We start from the raw sequence: 23,446 nt of genomic DNA, 5'->3' as shown, positions 1-23,446 counted from the left end.
TGAAGTTCTAGTTAAGTTTTAAGTTAGAGTTTTGGCAGTGTTCAAAATAAAATGATGAGCCCTGCTGTATTGGAGCACATTAGACACCAGTGCTGCTTGTTTTATCCATGAATGACTACGGACCTAAAATTGAAAACTACCCAGTTAGCTTTATTACGTTTTTATTTTTCTGACATTTTCTGCCTTTTCTTTTTCTTTTCTTTTCTAGTTAAAACTGTAGCGGGAACAGAGGTTTATATACCGGGTAAAGGCTGATTTATGGTTCCGCGTTACAACAACGCAGAATGGTTCGCGTCGCTGCGTACTCTACGCCGTAGGCTACGGCGTAGGGTACGGCGTAGCCGTGGAGAGCCTGCACGCCAGCGCAGCACCGCCAGCCAGACTGGCGCTCTCCGCCCTCGCCGGAGAGCGGCGTAGACTCTGCGTCGATTTAACGTGGAACAATAATTTTGGCTTTAGAGGGGGAACATAGGAGAACGGACCAGAAGAATATAGCGTGGATTAAAAATAAAAGTTAAGCACTGAGCTACATGTGTCCCCAGCCTGGGCCATTGCAGACTGCCTGAGCACGGCATGTTACAAAACAAACATATCCGCCGCCTCTTTCTTCCCCCTTTAACGTGCGCAGCGCATGGATGTATGGCGCAGCGTCAGCGCGTTGTGTCGCATTAAATGTAGTCCGGGCGTAATACGAGGATTTGAGCTGGTGAAATTAAACGAAAAAAAAAAAAGAAATTAAACGATTCCTCGAGGCAGAGAAAATTCCTCTATCATTTTTTGTAATCGAATTACTCGAATTATTCGAGGAATCGTTTCAGCCCTAGAAAAAACCAAAGGCTGAAAACTGTCCGTAACTCGCTGACAAGCTAGTTAGTTAGCACTTAGCGCAGTTGTTTGCTCATGCGCAGCGACTTATGACCTCAGACAAAATTCAGATGTCATCTGATTGGCTGCCCTGTATATCAATCAAAAGACGGGATGGATGATAGGTTGACGTCAATTTTTTTAATGTCACGCGATCTACCAATAATACCTTTGCGATCGACTGGTAGATCGCAAATAACCAGATTCACAGGATGAGAACTAGGGTGTGATGGAAATTTCCATCACACCCTAATCCTGCATGTCCTGCATGTATCCATTTGGATACATGCAGATGCTGGTCCTGATTAAATATGATGGTGGCACTCTTTTGGTTGGTCACAATACTCATGTCCCTGCCCAGGACGTAGTGGTTCAGGTTTTGGGTCCAGTGTAGCACCAGTGTTCTTGCCACTGAGATGGTGCCTTACTTGCAGCCGGTGGTCCAAAAGCAAAAAACTGGTGCAGAGTCTGACAGTAACACTGGAAACATCTTGGGATGGGTCCATTTCTGCACTGCAGCACTAACCTGCAGGATGATGTATCCCAGCAGCCTCAGGTGACGGTCCCTCATGGCCCTGGACCCGACCAGAACCTCAGAGTTGTGGCAGTAGTGCCACTTGTCATTGACAGACAGGATGACCCTGCAGAGAGATCAGACCAGTTTACATGGATGCAGTTCTATCAGAACCACTTGACTTGACAGAAAGACTTGCTTCTATTAGGACCTCTGACTCAGTTCTGTCAGAAATCGGGTACCAGAACTAGTTTTACTCAGAACCTCAGATCGAGTTCTGTCAGGACCAGAGAAGCTGTTATACCTGGTTCTGTCAAGACCAGGGGCCTCATTTATAAAAGAGTGCGTAGGATTCATACTAAAAGTGCACGTGCGCTCAAAAGCCGAAAATGGCGTGCGCACAAAAAAAATCCTTATTTATAAAACCGTGTGCACGCACACCTGCACGCAATATTCTCTTTATAAATCACATTCCAGCTGGAAGGTTGCACACGTGAATTCGCCTCATATCCCGCCCTCTACACGCCCACTTTTTACCGTAAATGGTCAATGCAAACTACTCCATGACTGTATTTGCATATAAATGAGCCTGCTGAGCATGCACAGCACCACCTGCAGTCTGTTTCTGCTGCGCGTCAGGATGAATGAGACGTGTGTCGAGCCACCGTGCCACTAAATTTCACGGAGACCGAGATCGAGATGTTGTTGATGAGGTGGAGGCAGGAAAACCACATTATTTGGTGGTCACAGTAGTGGCATCACTAACAAAAAGAAGGCGAGTGATTGGCAGCACGTTGTTGCTGCGCTAAACGCTGTGAGTGCCACGGACAGATCTGTGGCAGAAATAAAAAAGAAGTGGTATGATTTGAAGGCTGAGGCCAAGAGGTACGGAGCACCTAAAGGGCACAGATTGTTTTTATATATATAATGAGTTTTACGTGCGCGCGTTACGCGCCTCCACCTTCAAATCGCACCACTTCTTTTTTATTTCTGCCACAGATCTGTCCGTGGCACTCGCACCTGGAAGTGGCCGTGTCCTGACTGACGCTGTGCTTCAAACACAGAGGGACACGATCAGCGCTATTAACGACATAAAAAAATGAACTGCAACAAATGAGTGCAGTGATGAACACCATGTGTGACGTAATGTCTGATATGTGATGACATTAACAGTATGACATGAATCTGGCTTCATTTCACCACCCCACCGTCTGCGTCGCCAATTCCCCATATCTTCAAAATGTTTGTGCGCAAGGATCAAAGTTTGCGTAAAGATACGCACATTTTCCTGTTAAGTTTTTTTTTACCGTATTTTCCGCACTATAAGGCGCACCTGTAAGCCTTCCGTTGTCCAATCATGCTTCTTCCAACTTAGAAAAATATCAAAAATCAGGTCATTTCTTTCATCTAAAAACTTAGAGACAGTTATACATGCATTTATTTCATCCCGGTTAGATTACTGCAATTCACTTTTTTCATGCCTCACTCAGCAAAATCTAAATAAACTACAGTTAATTCAAAATGCAGCAGCCAGACTCATTACCCGGTCCAACAGGAGAGAACATATCACACCAGTTTTAAAGTCTCTTCACTGGCTCCCAGTCCATTTTAGAGTGGATTTTAAAATTTTAATTATTACTTTTAAGGCTCGTATGAGGCTAGCTCCTGATTACATAGCTGACCTCCTGACCTCATACAAGTCTGAACGCACCCTGAGATCCTCTGGTGGGTCATTCCTGGCCATTCCTTGGTCTAACTTAAAGACCAAGGGTGACCGGGCCTTTTCTGTTTGAAATGAATAATGGCGACTTTGATGAGACGGAGCAAAGCTGGTTTTTATTTTGTTAATAAAGTTTGACATACGGTACTTTTTATTCTTGTTTTTTTTTTTTGTTTTTGCTGTAGGATTTTGTAGCATTTCCTGTAGCGCAGCTCCATCAGGTAGATACGTAACTCAACCCCAGCCACTATAGTACGGTATTTTACCATATATTTAGTGCGCCTTATAGTGCGGAGAATACGGTAAATCCCAACCTTTGCGTAGAAGGTGCCGTGCGCATCTTTCAAGCCCTGTTTTGTGCGCACGCAAGCTTTATAAATGAGGCCCCAGGTTCTGAAGTGGACCTGCTACTGTCCCTAGACTGACCTGTGGACCTGGCACTGGTCCGTCTGGAGGGAGTCTGGTTCTGGTCGTTCCGGTGTCTGGAGCTGGGGGGGGGTGGACCCTCCCCGGTCCGTCCCCTCGGCGTACGACACTCCTTCGTAGAACACCGGCAGCTCACAGTCGGTCTCCTGAACTCCTGTGGCTCCAACGGCGCCCTCGTCCTCCAGGATCTTCCCGATGGAGAACTGGAAGAGCGGGTCGGGGGCGGCGGTGGCCCCAGGGGGGCCCTGGGGCCCCGGGGGGGCCAGACCGTCAGAGGGGGAGCTGCTGAGCGTGGAGCTGTCCTGGCTCTCCAGAGACGGGTCCTTGTTCAGGGTGTAGTACTCTGCTGCAGGGACGTAGTAGGGGCCCGGCCGGGGGGGCCCCGGGGGGGCCGCGGCCCCCGCCGTGCTGCACAGGTGGTGGGGGAGGAAGGGCCGGGGCTCCATCGCTCCGCCCAGGCCTTCGTTCACCTGGCACGGAGGCTCGCCGCCCTCCAGGGAGGAGAACGGGGAGAACTTCTGCAGCTCTGATGTCACAGCAGAAACTCCGCCATCAGAGGCCTTCGTCGCCACGGAAACGCAGGAGGGAGGAGCCACGTTCAGGGGAAGACCCGGTCCAGATCTGATGGGCAGAACCCGACCTGAACCGTCCAGCCAGAGGAGGAAGTCTGGAACAGAGAACAGGAGAAATGAGACAACTCAGCTGTGCTGAAGTGTGTAGTACTGTGTAGTACTGTGTAGTACTGTGTATACATGTGTAGTACCTGTGATGTAAGTGTGTAGTACCTGTGAGGTGAAGTGTGTAGTACTGTGTGTGTGTGTATATATATATATATATATATATATATATATATATATATATATATATATATATATATATATATATATATGTGTGTAGTACATGTGAGGTGAAGTGTGTAGTACCTGTGTGGTGAAGTGTGTAGTACCTCATACCTGCCAACACTCCCGATTTAAGCGGGAGTCTCCTGATTTTCAACCATTTCTCCCGCCCTGCTCCCGATTTGTAATTTCTCCCGCTTATCTCCCGATTTTAAAGTGAAATGAGTCAATGGTGTTTAATGTGTCGTTGTACCGCGTGGTATCTGACAAACCTGGCAACCCAACCCAAAAGCACCGCCCTACGTGCCATACGTCACTGCCTACGTCCAAGCTCCGCCCCATGGAGCTGCTGCGATACGTCAACGTCGCCACCATATTGGATGTGGCAAGACTGCGCTGTAAACTAATACAAGTAAATGGACTTATTTTCATAAAGCGCCTTTCTACAAAGAAATGTACGTTTTACGTCTCATTTATTCATTTATACACGCACTAATATACTTGGGAAACAGTTAAGCACCAAATATAATATATTTAATTTTCTCAGATGGCAAAAATAAGAACTTTATTGATCCCACATAGGAGTAATTCATGTTATATCAGCTATAGAGAACAAGGTAGTGCAGAAAAACAATATATATCCCCCCTCACAAAAATAAGAAAAATAGAGAAACATATTTTCTCATCAGCAAAGCATATTTTACATAAAAATATTTAAAATTACAAAAGGGAACCTGGAAAATTGAAGTCCTGGACACACACACGCACACACACACACACACCACCACCACCTCAGTGCGTGATTCAGTATGTGTGTGGTTTAGAAGATGACATTATTGACAGCATTGTTTTTTGTTATTATTGTATGTACACTTGTATATTGTATTTTATTGTTATTAATACTAAACATATTTGGCTCCAAGAAGGCTGTAGAATCATTATGGGAGGTACATTTTAGCACATTGCATTGTAGCTATGGATTTAAAGCTCATTAAAAGTCGTCTTGTTTATATCAAGGCGTGGATGTTGTGAGTGGAGCATTCCAACCGCTACCCCAGAAAATCTCCCTCTTTTTCACAGCCCAATGTTGGCAGGTATGTAGTACATGTGTGGTGAAGTGTGTAGTACCTGTGTAGTACCCGGGGGCCAGTACTTCGTCCTGTTTGTAGTTGTGTTCTCCCACCAGCTGTCGAAGAGCCTCAGCCACCAGGCCTTTATAACTGTCAGAGAGCAGAACCAGTCAGAACCAGTCAGAACCAAGGAGCTCTGGCTTCCTAGTGGTAAAGACATCTCCACTTCCTCTACTGACCACTAGAGGCAGGATGCAAACCTGCAGTTCCTCTCCTAACCAATAACGTCACGGGACCCATTGTTTTTTTTGTTTTCCAATATTTTTATCCTCTGATTTTCTCCCATTTTCCCCACACTGAACTCAGGTCTCCTCCTTAACCTGAGGAGTGAGCAGGCTGCTTCTTTTCACCAGACAGGGTGGGGTTTCTCCGGCCGGACGTAGCGCGTGGAAGGATCACGTTATTCCGGCCAGATCCTCCCCCCGGCTGGCCAGAGGGGGCATGTGTAGCCCAGGACTGCTGCATGTTTTTGTGAGGGTAGCTCACATTAGATACCAAGGGAACACGGGGAGAACATGCAAACTCCCAGGGTGCTGAGGACATGAGGAAGTAAACAAGTCCTCAACACCAACATCATCCCCTGTGGAAGCTGTGAGGCAACTCCACTACCAGCTGCGCCACCGTGCCCCCCCCAGTGGTTTTTTGAAGACTGGTTTTGAAGCCTTTTTATTGGCATGGGGCACAGCCATGTTGCTTGTGTTGTGGCAAGTTACAGATCCTTGAATCAGTAGAGCTCGAGATTAACACATTTATTTTAGCTGAAGCACACAACAGCGAGTCAACGTACAGCACGAAGGCTGGACAGTTGAGTCTGAGGCAACATGTGATTACATTTCTTTTATAGGCGACTGCAGAAGCCTGCTAGTGGAAAGAGCAGGAGCTGACGAAGGTCATTCAACGGACATTGTGGCCATCGGCACATATGGGCCTTGTCCTTTTAGAGGACGGTCACCAAGCCTAATCAAAGAAGATGTAACCCCTTCATCTGTGTTGACACCTGTTTACAGTGTTAACACTTTCTTGCAGCTGTTAACCCTTCCTTGGAAAACATATCCACCACATGTCAATCAAAGTTAGCTTTGCTCCCAGCTCTTTCAGCCGAAGCCGCCAAAATATCTGCAGAGCTGCCATGAGACATTTATAGCATACCTGTTAACATGCAATTAAACCTTTACTTAAGAAACCTACTTTGATCCAGGACTGTTTGCTAATTATTGACCTTTATCTTATCTCCCTTTTATATCCATAATTCTTGAAAAAAATAGTTGAAGCTCAACTCTGTGATTACGTACACAGAAATAATCTGCTTGAAGAGTTTCAGTCAGGATTTAGAGCTCGTCATAGCGGAGAAACTGCTCCGGTGAAAGTCACCAGTGACCTGCTAGTGGCCTCTGATGGTGGACTTGTATCTGTTCTTGTTCTGTTGGATTTCAGTATTGGGATTAAAGTTACTGCATCAGACTGGTTTAAGTTATATTTATCTGGTACTTTCCAATTTCGTTTACATTCTTCCTCATGTACCAGACTTAGCCAAGGAGTTCTGCAGAGTTCAGTGCTTGGACCTGTTCTTTTCTCTTTATATTTGCTGCCGATGCATATCACTATTAGATGGCACGCCATGAATCTCCATGACTATGCTGATGATACTCAGCTATACCTGTCCATGAAATTAGGGGAAACTAACCAGTTGTTGTGACTAAAAACATGTCTTAAAGACAAAAAGACCTGGATGACTCAAACTTTTCTCCAGCTAAATTCAGATGAGACTCAAGTTGTTGTATTTGGACCAGAGTGCTTCAGGAACACACTGTCTAGCTATGTAGTTACTTTAGATGGCATGACCTTGGTCTCTAGTACTACAGTTAGGAACCTGGGAGGTATTTTTGACCAGAATCTGTCCCTCGGTTTCCTATCAAACATGTTTCTACGAAACATGTAATATGGCTAAAATTAGGAACATCCTGTAACGGATCCATGGATTTGTAACTTCAATATTGGACTATTGTAATTCTTTACTATATAAAGCTCTTAATGACCAGGCCGCATCATACCATAAAGAGCTCATAGTTCCATATTTTCCAAGCGGAGTACTTCACCCTCAGATGACAGGTTTACTTGTGGTTCCTAGAGTTTCTAAGAGTAGGATGGGAGGTGGAACCTTCAGGTGTCAGGTTCCAGGAACCAGCTGCCAGTTTGTGTTCAGGAAACAGACACCCGCTCTACCGTTTAAAACCTTGATTTTGATAAAGCTTATAGTTGGCTCAGTTGCCCTGAAACATTCCTTAGTTATTCTTCTATAGGCCTAGACTGCTGGGGGACCTCCCATAATGCACTCTGTTGTCTTCTACTGAAACGTTATTAATGACATCATTATTGTTATTAAACTGTGGTCCTTCTTCCCAGCTTGATGGTCACCCTGCCTCAGTCTTGTTCTGCCAGAGGTTTCTTCCTGTTAAAGGGGAGTTTTTTCTTTCCACAGTCCCCTGGTTCTTGCTCAGGACGGGGGATTGTATTGAAGCAAAGTTTTGATGAAATCTTTTGTTTCCTTGGCGAGGCAATAATAATAATAATTATAATTCTTATTGGCTTTGTATCAATTGGACTAATTGTAAAGTGCCTTAAAAAAGCTGAAATGACTTAAAAGCTCATGAAACAAAGCTGTGAGCAGAATAAACCCCCCCACCTACCCCCCACTTCCCCAAGTGAATGAGTGTGTTTGTATGTATTTGTATTTTTGTATATATGTAATGTCTGTGTCTGGGATGGATTATTGCTTATTTATCCCCCGTCTTTTTTTTTCGCCAGTTCTTTTTTTGGAACCTAGATCCAACTCTAATATGCCAATTGCACAACGACAATACTTTGAGTTCTCATGTCTTATTCTGTTACGCTTTGTCTTGTGTTCCGTCCTTCTCTGTTTGTATGTCTATTTGTTTTTATTTGTCGTGTATTTAAATAATAAAAAAAAAAAAAAAAAACACAGACCACTGTAAGTACCACCTGTAAAATTGTTTCATCCCATCTGTAAATTCCTAATAAATAAAGTTGGAAAAAAAAGCTCATGAAACATTAACATCATAGGTTAGCAAGCCAGCCAAGCTAACACAGCCAGCTGTGATTGACATGAGGTGGGCGTGTTCCAGACGGCTTCCAGGTCTGTTTGCTCTGCCGATTTACAACATGACAGCACGTAGGAAGAGGAGAAAGAGACTACACAAACTAAAGACTCTTGTGGGTGACGTACAGGTGAGTGTGTTCGGTTCTTTGTGAACAATAATGATCTTCAAGTCTTATGTTTCTTTAAACTAAGCTGCTTCTTCAAACAACAGACAGGAGGTAACACTAAAGCACCTGTGTTGGTGTAGTGAGGCGTTACCTGTACTTGCGGTTGACCTCGTCCGCGGTGAGGGCGTGGTCAAACATCAGCACCTTGTGGGCGTCCTGCAGACGGGGCCCGCTGTAGTCCTGGTACTCCAACTCCACGGCTGCGTCCAGCAGGGACAGATACCGCCGCACGATGAGAGCGTACGGGCTGTCTGTGGGACAGGAGGCCGTATTGGTTATACTCGAGATAACACTGGTTATACTGGAGATATACTGGTTATACTGGAGATATACTGGTTATACTGGAGATATACTGGTTATACTGGAGATATACTGGTTATACTGGATAAAACACTGGTTATACTGGAGATATACTGGTTATACTGGAGATATACTGGTTACACTGGAGATATACTGGTTATACTGGAGATATACTGGTTACACTGGAGATATACTGGTTACACTAGAGATATACTGGTTATACTGGGGATATACTGGTTATACTGGAGATATACTGGTTATACTGGAGATATACTGGTTATACTGGAGATATACTGGTTATACTGGAGATATACTGGTTATACTGGAGATATACTGGTTATACTGGATAAAACACTGGTTATACTGGAGATATACTGGTTACACTGGAGATATACTGGTTACACTAGAGATATACTGGTTATACTGGGGATATACTGGTTATACTGGAGATATACTGGTTATACTGGAGATATACTGGTTATACTGGAGATATACTGGTTATACTGGAGATATACTGGTTATACTGGATAAAACACTGGTTATACTGGAGATATACTGGTTACACTGGAGATATACTGGTTATACTGGAGATATACTGGTTACACTGGAGATATACTGGTTACACTAGAGATATACTGGTTATACTGGGGATATACTGGTTATACTGGAGATATACTGGTTATACTGGAGATATACTGGTTATACTAGAGATATACTGGTTATACTGGGGATATACTGGTTATACTGGAGATATACTGGTTATACTGGAGATATACTGGTTATACTGGAGATATACTGGTTATACTGGATAAAACACTGGTTATACTGGAGATATACTGGTTATACTGGAGATATACTGGTTACACTGGAGATATACTGGTTATACTGGAGATATACTGGTTACACTGGAGATATACTGGTTACACTGGAGATATACTGGTTATACTGGAGATATACTGGTTATACTGGATAAAACACTGGTTATACTGGAGATATACTGGTTATACTGGATAAAACACTGGTTATACTAGCGATATATTGGTTATACTGGGGATATACTGGTTATACTGGAGATATACTGGTTACACTGGAGATATACTGGTTACACTGGAGATATACTGGTTATACTGGAGATATACTGGTTACACTGGAGATATACTGGTTACACTGGAGATATACTGGTTATACTGGAGATATACTGGTTATACTGGAGATATACTGGTTACACTGGAGATATACTGGTTATACTGGAGATATACTGGTTATACTGGAGATATACTGGTTATACTGGAGATATACTGGTTATACTGGAGATATAACCAGTAGGTTATACTGGTTATACTGGAGATAGCACTGGTTATACTGGAGATATACTGGTTATACTGGAGATATACTGGTTATACTGGAGATATACTGGTTATACTGGAGATATACTGGTTATACTGGAGATATACTGGTTATACTGGAGATATACTGGTTACACTGGAGATATACTGGTTATACTGGAGATATACTGGTTATACTGGAGATATACTGGTTATACTGGAGATATACTGGTTATACTGGAGATATAACCAGTAGGTTATACTGGTTATACTGGAGATAGCACTGGTTATACTGGAGATATACTGGTTATACTGGAGATATACTGGTTATACTGGAGATATACTGGTTATACTGGAGATATACTGGTTATACTGGAGATATAACCAGTAGGTTATACTGGTTATACTGGAGATAGCACTGGTTACACTGGAGATATACTGGTTACACTGGAGATATACTGGTTATACTGGAGATATACTGGTTATACTGGATAAAACACTGGTTATACTAGCGATATACTGGTTATACTGGGGATATACTGGTTATACTGGGGATATACTGGTTACACTGGAGATATAACCAGTAGGTTATACTGGTTATACTGGAGATAGCACTGGTTACACTGGAGATATACTGGTTACACTGGAGATATACTGGTTATACTGGGGATATACTGGTTATACTGGAGATATACTGGTTATACTGGAGATATACTGGTTATACTGGAGATATACTGGTTATACTGGAGATATACTGGTTATACTGGAGATATAACCAGTAGGTTATACTGGTTATACTGGAGATAGCACTGGTTATACTGGTTATACTGGAGATATACTGGTTATACTGGAGATATACTGGTTATACTGGAGATATACTGGTTATACTGGAGATATACTGGTTATACTGGAGATATACTGGTTATACTGGAGATATAACCAGTAGGTTATACTGGTTATACTGGAGATAGCACTGGTTATACTGGAGATATACTGGTTATACTGGAGATATACTGGTTATACTGGATAAAACACTGGTTATACTAGCGATATACTGGTTATACTGGGGATATACTGGTTATACTGGGGATATACTGGTTACACTGGAGATATACTGGTTATACTGGAGATATACTGGTTACACTGGAGATATACTGGTTATACTGGAGATATACTGGTTATACTGGAGATATACTGGTTATACTGGAGATATACTGGTTATACTGGAGATATACTGGTTATACTGGAGATATAACCAGTAGGTTATACTGGTTATACTGGAGATAGCACTGGTTATACTGGAGATATACTGGTTATACTAGAGATATACTGGTTATACTGGGGATATACTGGTTATACTGGAGATATACTGGTTATACTGGAGATATACTGGTTATACTGGATAAAACACTGGTTATACTGGAGATATACTGGTTATACTGGAGATATACTGGTTATACTAGAGATATACTGGTTATACTGGATAAAACACTGGTTATACTAGCGATATATTGGTTATACTGGGGATATACTGGTTACACTGGAGATATACTGGTTATACTGGAGATATACTGGTTATACTGGAGATATACTGGTTACACTGGAGATATACTGGTTATATACTGGTTATACTAGAGATATACTGGTTATACTGGAGATATACTGGTTATACTAGAGATATACTGGTTAGACTAGAGATATACTGGTTATACTAGAGATGTACTGGTTATACTGGTTATACTAGAGATATACTGGTTATACTGGGGATATACTGGTTATACTGGTTATACTAGAGATATACTGGTTATACTGGGGATATACTGGTTATACTGGAGATGTACTGGTTATACTGGTTATACTAGAGATATACTGGTTACACTGGGGATATACTGGTTATACTGGAGATGTACTGGTTATACTGGTTATACTAGAGATATACTGGTTATACTGGGGATATACTGGTTATACTGGAGATGTACTGGTTATACTGGGGATATACTGGTTAGACTAGAGATATACTGGTTATACTAGAGATATACTGGTTATACTGGTTATACTAGAGATATACTGGTTATACTGGGGATATACTGGTTATACTGGGGATATACTGGTTATACTGGAGATATACTGGTTATACTGGAGATATACTGGTTATACTGGATAAAACACTGGTTATACTGGAGATGTACTGGTTAGACTAGAGATATACTGGTTATACTGGAGATATACTGGTTATACTGGAGATATACTGGTTATACTGGAGATGTACTGGTTATACTAGAGATATACTGGTTATACTGGAGATATACTGGTTATACTGGATAAAACACTGGTTATACTGGAGATGTACTGGTTATACTAGAGATATACTGGTTATACTGGAGATGTACTGGTTATACTGGGGATATACTGGTTATACTGGGGATATACTGGTTAGACTAGAGATATACTGGTTATACTGGAGATATACTGGTTATACTGGAGATATACTGGTTATACTGGTTATACTGGTTATACTGGAGATATACTGGTTATACTGGAGATATACTGGTTATACTAGAGATATAGTGGTTATACTGGTTATACTGGTTATACTGGAGATATACTGGTTATACTAAAGATATAGTGGTTATACTGGTTATACTGGAGATATACTGGTTATACTAGAGATATACTGGTTATACTAGAGATATACTGGTTATACTAGAGATATACTGGTTATACTGGAGATACTGCTGGTTATACTAGAGATATACTGGTTATACTTTTTTTTTTATACAATAAAGTTTTATTAATTTATTCACACACCAAGAAACAGTCAAACTGGAAAACCAACATTAGCACCATCATCAACAGACAGTATATCCAGCATACAATCCTATAAACAAAGGTCTCCTGCAGATCTACATTTTTATTTATTTAAAAAAAACAACCTAAATAAACATTCAGCACCATGTGCTCTTTATTATACTGGGTGCAGACTAGTTTTTCTGGCACTGGAGCAGCTGTTTGTGGGCTCTGACTGGACGTAGCGCGGTTTTACGGTTGTAAGAGCGGCTGTTGTTAGTACTGACTGGTGACGTTGCTGATGAAGGCAGAAGAGAAGACCCGGTGCAGAACCAGACCAGGGAAGTGACCCAGCTGGAACAGAGACATGAGGATGTTGACGGTGGCAAGCGGTGAGCTCAGCGCCTTCAGCTCCACCACCTCCTCCAGCCGGGAGAAGAACTGCTGCTCGTTGGACGGACGGTAGCTCATTCTGCTGAACGGGAACACCAGCTTCTGGATCACCTGGACGCAGAGACAGGACACATCTACAGACACCTGTCTAGGGCTGGGGATCGATTCAAATGTCAAGAATCAATTCGATTCCGATTCTTAAGATTCAGAATTGATTATCAAGATTTGATCCGATTCGATTCCGATATTGATTTGGGTTAGTGTTATTAAAACTGTTTTTTTGAGCTGTTGCATGAATTATATGACTGTAGTTATGCAACATATGAATATTAGTATTATATTGAGATTCAACAGCAAGTATTGCAGCTAATGATGCTGTAAGGACCAATCAGCTCCCAGAATGCTGATAAAACTGCTTTCAGAAACATCATGTGGGTCAGAATTACCAAACAGATCCAGGGAGGAAACGGAGACGGATGAAATCGGTTTTATTTTTTCCCACATTCCGTTTTTATTTGTTCCATTTTCGGTCTATTTTGGTTTTTAATTTTTGAGCATTTGGTTTTTAGCATTTTTTGCAAATGTAACCCCAAGACAGTATATAAAGTAATGAAATATAGACAATTTATGCAACTATAACCTAACACTAATTTAAACATATTTAAAGGAAAAAACATGGCACCAGTTATTCTCATGTCCAACAAAATATTTGGGGATAAACAAAAAAGTTACCAAAAGTTGTAAAATATATATTTTATTTACATAAATAAATAAAAATTAAAAAAAAAAAAAAAAATCGACATATTAATCGATTTTTAGGAATTAATATGAGAATCGATTTAGAATTGGGAAATCGATTTTTTCAACCCAGGCCTACACCTGTCCACCTGTTCAACCCCGACGGCAGCTCCACACCGGCCTCACCTTACTGTCCAGGTACTCGGCCTTCTTCACCAGGAAGTCTGCAATGGTGTCGAGCAGTCGCGTCTCTCTCAGCCGATGGCGAGCGATGTACTTGGCGATCAGAGCCATCGTGTAGGGAGTGATGCTGTCCACCTTCTTGGACAGCTCCTCTGTTGGAGAGCAGAGCACGGCAGTTCAGGTGAGTGGAGCTCACCTCGGCAAGTAAATCAAAACGGTCTCACACTGGGAGCTTCTGTTCTTCAGGAACCAAAAGTTCCTCCTCCCAGTGACGACCTGGAAGCTCCAGGAACCACTGAAATCCCATAGCTAGATCCCTCAAAATTGTCAATGGAAAAAAGTAACACAGAAGCCTTTCAAACCACAGGAAATGTATTTGGAATGTATTCATACTTTAGTTTTTAATAAATATAATTTTATATATCACTCTATATCACTCTATCATTCTTGTTTCAGTTGGCTGAAGGTGAATCATAGGTTATCTACCAGTTTATTATTATTTATTCGAAACATTATTCATAGCAGGCATCCCACTGCCTTCTCAGTTAGTTAGTTAGTTATAGTGCAGATGTTCATCATTACAGTACCAGAGCTTCAACTCAGCGTCAACTTACATTACCAAGACCAAGAACTAATTCAATGAAAAACACTGTTGTATATAGAGCAATTTCATCATGGAACACTCTTCCTTTAAATATTAGGAGCATTCCAAACAAGAAATCATTCAAAAAACATGTTAAGTCATTTTTTTTAGATTGGAGAGTTAATAGTGTTATGTTATCATTTTGGGAACTGTGATTTATTATTTTCTTTTTCTTCTGTTTTTAATTGCAATTGGATCTGTATATGTTTTGTAACTGGAATTGTATGTTATTGTGTATTGTTGTTTATATTGTACTTTTTAAATAGGACCCCAGGAAGACTAGCCTGGTGTTTGTGCGTCGGCTAATGGGGATCCTTAATAAACATAAATATATCAAGTTTAAATATCGCGTCTTCATCCGGTGCTGAAATCAGCTCCAAGACTTAGCTCACAGTAAACCATTTCGGGCGCGCAGACTTTAGTGGATCCATAATATGTGTGTGTGGGTTTGTATATAGAGTGTGTAGTGTGTGTATGGTGTGTGTGTCGCTGAGTAATCCTTCGTGAAAATCTCTGATAAAAAGCACGAACAACAGTGCAAATTCAAACAGACTAGTTTCACGGGGGAATGACGTCACCTCCCTTTTCGTGGGAAGTGGCGTGAAAAAATACAACCTGATGACACGCTCACAACGTGATAATGTATGTGTCAACATCTGTCAACGTAGGACGTGCTGTGAACACGTACCGGATCTATAAATAACAATTTTACTGCATTATTATGGGATTTTTACAAACGATTTCATGGATTAAAACTCTGGGACACACTAAATGCAAGATATGTAAGTGAAACTCCTGTTTAACATGCAAAAAGAATTATTGCTCTTTTTTATTTAGTTGTCATTGTACATACATTTGGAAAATCAATATGCAAACGGGAGCGCCGGCGCTCCAGCCGGTCTTAAGAGGTTAAGGGAAACAGGCGGGCTATGTGCAGGTTTGTAATTGTCTAAAACATCTGAGTGAAGAGTGAGGGTGTCGATGGCGGGTTGGATTCCAGCTCGCCACCAGCTCAAGCTCACCTGCCAGGCTGCTGATGAACTTCTCTTGTCGGTTCTGGTAGAACAGGTGAGAGCTGAAGATCAGCTCCAGACTCTTGTTGCTCGCCTCACGTGCACACGCCGCCAGCATCTCATCCAGCAGGGCCATCTCCTGGTCACGGACGCCGCTCACACTGGCCAGAGTGTGTTTGACGAGCCGGAGGATTTTCCTGGGGACAGAGGACACACGGAGACCGTCACGAGTAAAGTTGCTTTCGTCAACGAAAATTATGACAAATATTGTCATCAACGAACCTTTATCACCTGAGGAAAACGAGACGAGACGCAACGAAAATGCTGGTCATGTAACGATAACGATAATTAAATATATAATGCAATATCGTAGACGAATAAAAACGAGACTAAAATGTAAATTTCAAAATAAAAACTCTGCTAAAATGTGTTTTCATTTTCGTTGACCAAAATGAGACGAGACAAAATGTTCTAACAAAGATCCTTAATGTCCATGTTTTCAGTAGTTTCCTCTGGTTAGTCCAGAAGATGCCGCTGCAGAGTTAGAGGCTGATGCCGTTAACGCAGAGCTCTAGGTTCACGTCATTAAAAATAAAGTTACATAGAGAAACGCAGGGATCTTCTCTGGAGCTGGGAGAAGAAGAACCATCTTTGGATACACTTTCCTACATAGACGTGGAAAAGAAAACTGAATGTGTCGTCGAAAAAGAAAAAGATGGGGAGAAATGCAGAAAAATAAATATGTTGTAAACTCAAATTAGAGTCTTCTGTATCTGGAATGAATGTATTCTTGAGTCTATAAGGTAACAATAATATAATAATAAGAATCAACAATCTTTGACTAAAACGAGACTAAAATGGTCATGGACAATTCTGACTAAAATGCTCAGACATTTAGTCGACTGAAACTTGACACGACTAAAAGGAGAATGAACATGACTAAAACTAATAAAAACTAAAATGATAGCTTGATCCAAAGACTAGACTCAAACTAAAATTGAAACCGGCTCTAGCCACGAGGTGCCTGGCCGACCCGAGGACGGCCGGTTGGTCGCCAGCTCCTCACCAGCTCCTCACCTGTTGGCCAGCAGCTGTTCGGGGTTGGGGGGCGTGCTGGTGTTGCTGCTGGCGCCCCCTGCTGGGGACTTTGTGGATTGCAGCGAGCACCACTTCAGTCTGTAGTAGGACAGCAGCAGGAAGAGCGTCTGCGGGTGGCGCTCCCGCTCCAGGTTCTTCTCCAGCCCGGCCAGGCAGGCCTCCGTCAGCGGGTGCTGGCTGCCCGGGTGGAGCTTCATGCTGGAGCTGAACACCATGGACACGTCCTTCTGGTTGAACTGGTTCAGTCTGGATTGGGACTCGGCCTCCAGCACCTGGACCACCTGAGAGGTGCTAGGGAGACCTGAGAACAGACCAGAACCGGGATCTACTTGCTGGCTGCCACAATTAATGATGTCACAATCAATATCTCTCTGTTATAATTACACTGCTCCAAAGTTACGCACCAATTACACTTGTGGGTGTGGCCCAAAGCTACTCTGACCGGTTTTTAGTTTTTATTTTCTGGAAATTTTAACACAAACATGTCATTTAAAACATGCTCAACTTAGTAAATCAGACTTTGTTCCATGTCTGCTAGATTTGGTATAACTTCTTCCATGGGGGCGTTGTTGAGCCATCTGGCCATTAGTTCCTGTTGCTGCGGTTCTGTTAGGACAGGGGTAGGGAAGCCTGGTCCTAGAGAGCCGTAGTCCTGCATGTTTTGGAGTTCTCCTTGCATCAACACACCTGATTCTAATTAATGATCGTCACCAGCTTCTCATTCACGTCTGCACAAGTGTGTTAGTGACACAATTCTTTGTATCAGGGTGTAAAGAAGCAGGGAAACATCTAAAACATGCAGGACTGCGGCTCTCTAGGACCAGGGTTCCCTGCCCCTGTGTTAGGATGTCAATCAGTCTGAGCATGCTGTAATTTAATCTTATAACTTGATTGTCGATTTTAGAGCCATGCGGTTATGAAAGAGAATAATATCCATGGTTAGATTACACATCCATAACTACTGTACAGGGAATTTTATAACCCATCATCAGGTAAAAGTATATAAAGCAACACATTTATGCATAATCAGGGGTGTGGACGTCTGACAGCCGGCTATAGGCCATAAAGCTGGTCATAGACCTAACAGAACATAATCTCTCATGTTAAAACTTGTGTCTCCTTGTGCCCTGCACTGCACTAACAGACTGCTGCAACCAGTTCTTGGTTGGACTAGAAAGTCTGGAGAGATCTAGCGGAGCTATTGGTCCACTAGTCCTGGTTTCAGCTCTGGCTGCACTTTTTTCAGAAGTTATTTCATTGTTCTAATCGAGATGGATGGACGGTACCATTAGTTAACATTGGTTAAATAAACTGAGCCAGCTCAGTTAAATTAGTTAACTTGTGGCAACTGAGCCAAAGTGGGTGTGTGGCGACCAGCTCCCAGACCTCCTCGTTGTGCAAATGTGATCATTTCTGAATGGAGCAGGGTTGGGCACCCTGCAGTAAAATGAAATAAAGAGGTTTCAAAAGTTGTTTGGAAGAAAATTCTGATAGTCGGTTAGTCCTCGACTCTTGAAACGATTGGTCGACTAGTCGGATAAGGAATCTCATCATTATTTAATGGCTCTTATTTAGCTCTCAGATTTTAAATTTTGCGTGAGGTGGTTTAAATGATGTGCTTCTTAAAAATAAAAGACAAGAAAGATGGAGACTGCATTCAAAAATACATCTTTTAATGAACTTTGCTGCCGGTCCCTGTGGTGTTACATCAGCTGCTGCCATATTGTTTACATGGCGCTGTACTCTATTACATGTGCAAATCTCAGCAAAGATAGGATGATGCTTCACTCTGTTGAAAAACACGCATGGTGACGATAACTGTGTTTCCATTACGCCTAGATTTGCGCGAAACCAAATATCGAAAAATAAATCCTGTAATGCAAATGCCACTTATTCGAAAAAACTCTCATGTATCGAATAAATCTTTTTACGCTTCCAGGTGGTTTTTTAGGCGATTCAATTATCCACTTATTCACAGAAGTGCAATGGAAACGCTTTTTGTGAACTGCAATATAAAGTCATCAAAATCTAGTTTCCAGCTGTTTTTGGCCTCAATAATACAACGTATTTGTCCTGTAACTTATAGATTATTATATAATGGCTGTACCTGAGAATAATCATTTGAATGACCATCCACTGCCTTCATCACCTGGCTATTTACTCAACAGCAGTAGCGAAAATCGCAATGATTTGTCAAAGACTAAAAGATGTTTTAGTCGATTTTCTTCACCGTTGAGATTTTCTTTTTAGTTGTGTAAAAAAAAAGTCTTGCCGGATGAGATACAGATAGTTACGAGAGTTACGCTTATTTGAAAAACAGTGATCAATGGAAACACCGACTCCCTGCAGCGCTACCTTAATCAAACTTTCAGAGATTCGATTTCTTTTGCGCTAAAGTGTCATGGAAACCCGACTGTGGCAGAGTGGAGGAGCTGCAGCCACTCAGGCTGACGGGACACAGGTGTGTGTCCCATCAGCCTCTCCACCCTGCCAGCCTTGACGAGGAGGACTGGGAGACTGCAGCTGGGTTCGGTCAGATGGAGAAGCTGCTGCTGGAGCTGTGAAGGAACTGGAAGCACGTGTCTTGGCTTGGGTGATTGCAAATTAAAGGGTTCTGCACTAAACTCCGTGTCCTCTCTATCCTGTCGGTCGGGCCCCGTGGCACTCGCAGTGCTACACCGACTAAAAGGGGGTTAACGCTATTGCGTATATGCGATTCTCAGCAGAGACAGGAACGAGGATGATGTCTCAAATTTGTTGGCGACTATTTTTATCATCTATTTGTGTCGACAACGTTGACTAATTTTTGCACCCTACACTGGATGTCTTCAATAACGTAATAAAAAGTAATTTAAACAAAAAAAAAAAGTCTCTAAGGAACAGACCCTTATTTATAATTGGTCCGTAAATTTGATAAATAACATTTTCTTTTGATAGTATCATTATTGCTGCTTAAGATTTCAATTTTGATTTAAGGGGTTAATTAGATGTTGATATGAGAGTTGGAACAACGCCTTATAACAAAAGAAAGTTTAAAAAGAACAAAGAGAAAACTGACTCCCATTGCATGAAGAAAAAAAACATTTCCGAATCATAGCGCCACCAACTGGCCAAGTGCTAAACATATAAAGCTTCAGGCTGATTGGTTATTCACAGTTGTAAAGACTTGGCTGTGATTGGCTGTTACCCAGCCTTGTTGGTTCAGTACCAGTAGATGTTTCAAAACAGCTCCAATGGAAAGGTCAACTGGTGCTGCCTATAACTGAAGCCTTGTGTAAGTATCGTTTCCCAATGAAAGACTGGACCCCCCCCCCCCCCCCCCCCGTCCAATGGCTATCAGTAATGCACCTATCAGGTTTCAGGAACTTGGTCTTTCACTTTTGTAAATATTGGCCTCTGAAATTTGTTTAGCTTTTTTTACTTGAAGTACCAGCAGTTAGTCATGTACCAGTTTACTACCTTTGTTGTGCCTCTAGATAATGTTGTCATAACATCATAATAATAAGGTCAAAGAGTACATTTAGACCACAACCACAAACTTGGGTTGTGTGCAACTTTGAAACAGTTTGTCTACCCGGATGTCTTTTTTTTAACATTTTAATTATGACGTGCTGTAAAGCTGATGACCATCTTCCACAGCAGTTTATTTTATGGTCATTTCCACTTTTTAACTATGGTGGGAAATCTTTACAGAGAGTAATGGCACAAATGGGTGGGTTTCATTTGGCAGCTTCCAAGAAAATAGAAGAATTAAAATATTAGAAGCCAAATTAGTCTTGTGATATAACTCCGCAGGTAAATCTTCTTTTTCGTCTCAGATCCAGTACATTCTTTCCACATCACTTCTGAAAGAGATGGAGTGATGGATGGACAGCCTTGAATTGTGGTGTGTCCGTTTACCTAGAGTTAACCAGATATCATGAACGTTTTCACAGCGGGAGCAGCGATGCTGCTGCTGGAAGCACTACTTAACGACGACGCCATCCACAGTATTTACACAGAAACAGCGCAGTCACTTGCACACTAAAGCAACACAACTATGTTTACGTGGGAATGTGAATAAAATACGACAAATAATAAAGCCACAATAAAGCATGAAGGGCGGGGCTTCCGGCGTGCCTTTGTCATAGCAAAAGCAATCAATCCATCCAGTCCTCCTTTGAAAATGCCCTGCACCCATGCACAGCTTTACTGGCAGGCACTTGTTGCTTAGTTATGATCTGATTGGCTGATGCATGCGCTCATGTGCTGAAAGTTGAAGAATGCTCAACTTTTTGCTGAACCAATGGTCACCTCAGCAACACTCGACATCACTCAATTCAGACTGAACAGATGACGCACAAAACACTTCCAAAGTACGAGAGGTTGCCACGACCATGAGGTGGAATTCTGTCTGCCATTCTCAGGCCCCGTTTCCACATAGCCGGGTATTTACAAAAACGGATATTTCACCCTCTACGTTTTGAAAAATTCCATCGTTTACACGAGATCGTTTTCAAAATCTCTTCGTTTACACGAACCCGCATAAATAGCTGTTAAGGTGCTATGAGCATCCAAACCTGCAGGGGGCAGTGTAACAAGAAGCGCAAAGTCATGCTAGCCAATCAGAGTCCTGGAAAAAAACGTCAACAAATGACACATGTGAAGCCTGAATAATATGGTTCCGCGTTAAATCGACGGCGTAGCCTACGTACGGTGCGCGTCGCCGCGTACCCTACGCCGTAGGCTCTGCGTTGGTGTAACGCAGAACCATAAATCAGCCTTGACTGCCAGTTACTTCCAAGATGGAACGAGAGTCTTTCGTTTGGAGTGACAGAGAAGTGGAGTTACTTTTAAGTGTGACTTTAGAATATAAAACTTAGAATATGTAAAATACAAGAAAATATTGACGGTGGCCAAACAAATTGTAAACACAGGTCGCACACATGACGCTGGTGACGTTTCTGTTGCATAATGTGATGTTCTAAAGCCTAAATCTCTGTTTTCCTCTGTTTAGACGCAAACGTGAAAACAGAGTTTTTGAAAATCTCCACTTTGGCCAGAGTTTTCAGAAATTATCGATTTCTGGTGACTTTGAGCTCCGTTTTCGTGTAAACGAACGGCCAAAACGCATGAAAACACCTCTGTTTTTGCTCCGTGTAAACGGGGCCTCAATAAAACCCCTGACGAGAAACACGTTGGCTCTGACTGGTGACTATCATAGTTTGGAGCGCAGAGCTGGTTCTACCTTTAGAAACAACAGCTCCACTACGTCACCAAGTTATGACATCAGTACATCTTATTCAACGCCATTCGACCGCCACGTTCACAAAGACAAATGTCTGAACATCATCTGTATTCATGGAGGTCGTTGTAGTTGAGGTAGTTGTCGAGGTTTGTAAACACTCACTGCTCTGCTGTCTCACATTTCCTCTATAAATGAAGATGCAAACCCTGTTTTTAATTTCAGTCTAAAGCAGACGCAGCACATGATTCAACATTCACAAACACTGCTGATGTTAAGACATAAACAGTGCTCCCTCTGCTGCTGTGGTCAGATGGTTCGCCTCCTCCATAGACCGCTGAGCCACGGATGCAGGGTGTTGGCATCCAGGCTTTTAAAATTCCTGTTCATTAATTACTACCTCCGCACATGTGATTCCAACAACTGTGGTCACACTGTTTTGGTTGCCTAGGTAACCCCCCCCTCCCGCCCCTGACGTAAGCTGTTCTTGCATATAGCTCAGCGAGGTTTTGAGGCCAGTGTCGCACCAGTTTTCCTGGATCTGAACTGGTGCTGTCATCATGGGTGACAGCTAACAAACAAAAAAACCTGGTTTCTACGGGTGCATTCACACCTGTCCCGTTTGGAGCAGTTGTTCCGAAACAGGGAGCGTTTCCCCCTAAAGATCGGTTCGTTTGGTATATCTGAACACAGCAATCGCGCTCGGATGCGGGACAAAACAAGTGAGTCGAGATCACCTAGGAGAGGTGGTCTCGGCTCGCTTCCATTCCAGACCTGGAGCGGTTCGTAATGCAGTGAGAACATAATCCACACAGAAACAAACTAGCCACACTCGCTTACGAGTTGTTGTTTTTCCCGGGGTACGGAAGAGGAAACTCCTTCCACGTTCACTTCTGACCAATGAGAGAATAGTCGCGCATGGCATTTGTTAACAGCTTTGAACCGCTACAGACGGTTGCCTTGT

The 23,446-nt window shown here is 42.3% G+C and overlaps 1 protein-coding gene across 1 annotated transcript in view; it reads right to left on the bottom strand.

Moving 5' to 3' along the window:
* fastk (Fas-activated serine/threonine kinase) overlaps positions 1-23,446 on the bottom strand; it is a 34,302-nt gene that overhangs the window by 3,467 nt on the left and 7,389 nt on the right. Inside the window, exons 4-11 of the mRNA XM_061731457.1 lie at positions 17,238-17,559; positions 16,170-16,357; positions 14,508-14,656; positions 13,478-13,694; positions 8,870-9,029; positions 5,492-5,583; positions 3,525-4,191; positions 1,391-1,505 (exon numbers count right to left, since the gene is read on the bottom strand). Coding sequence (XP_061587441.1) covers positions 1,391-1,505; positions 3,525-4,191; positions 5,492-5,583; positions 8,870-9,029; positions 13,478-13,694; positions 14,508-14,656; positions 16,170-16,357; positions 17,238-17,559 — 1,910 coding nt within the window. The remainder of the gene's footprint in view (positions 1-1,390; positions 1,506-3,524; positions 4,192-5,491; positions 5,584-8,869; positions 9,030-13,477; positions 13,695-14,507; positions 14,657-16,169; positions 16,358-17,237; positions 17,560-23,446) is intronic.

The sequence above is a fragment of the Cololabis saira genome, chromosome 10, assembly GCF_033807715.1.
Source record: "Cololabis saira isolate AMF1-May2022 chromosome 10, fColSai1.1, whole genome shotgun sequence".
Classification (NCBI taxonomy): Eukaryota; Metazoa; Chordata; class Actinopteri; order Beloniformes; family Belonidae; genus Cololabis; species Cololabis saira.
Note: the sequence above shows the minus strand (reverse complement) of the source record. Positions and strands in the feature narration are given on the sequence as shown.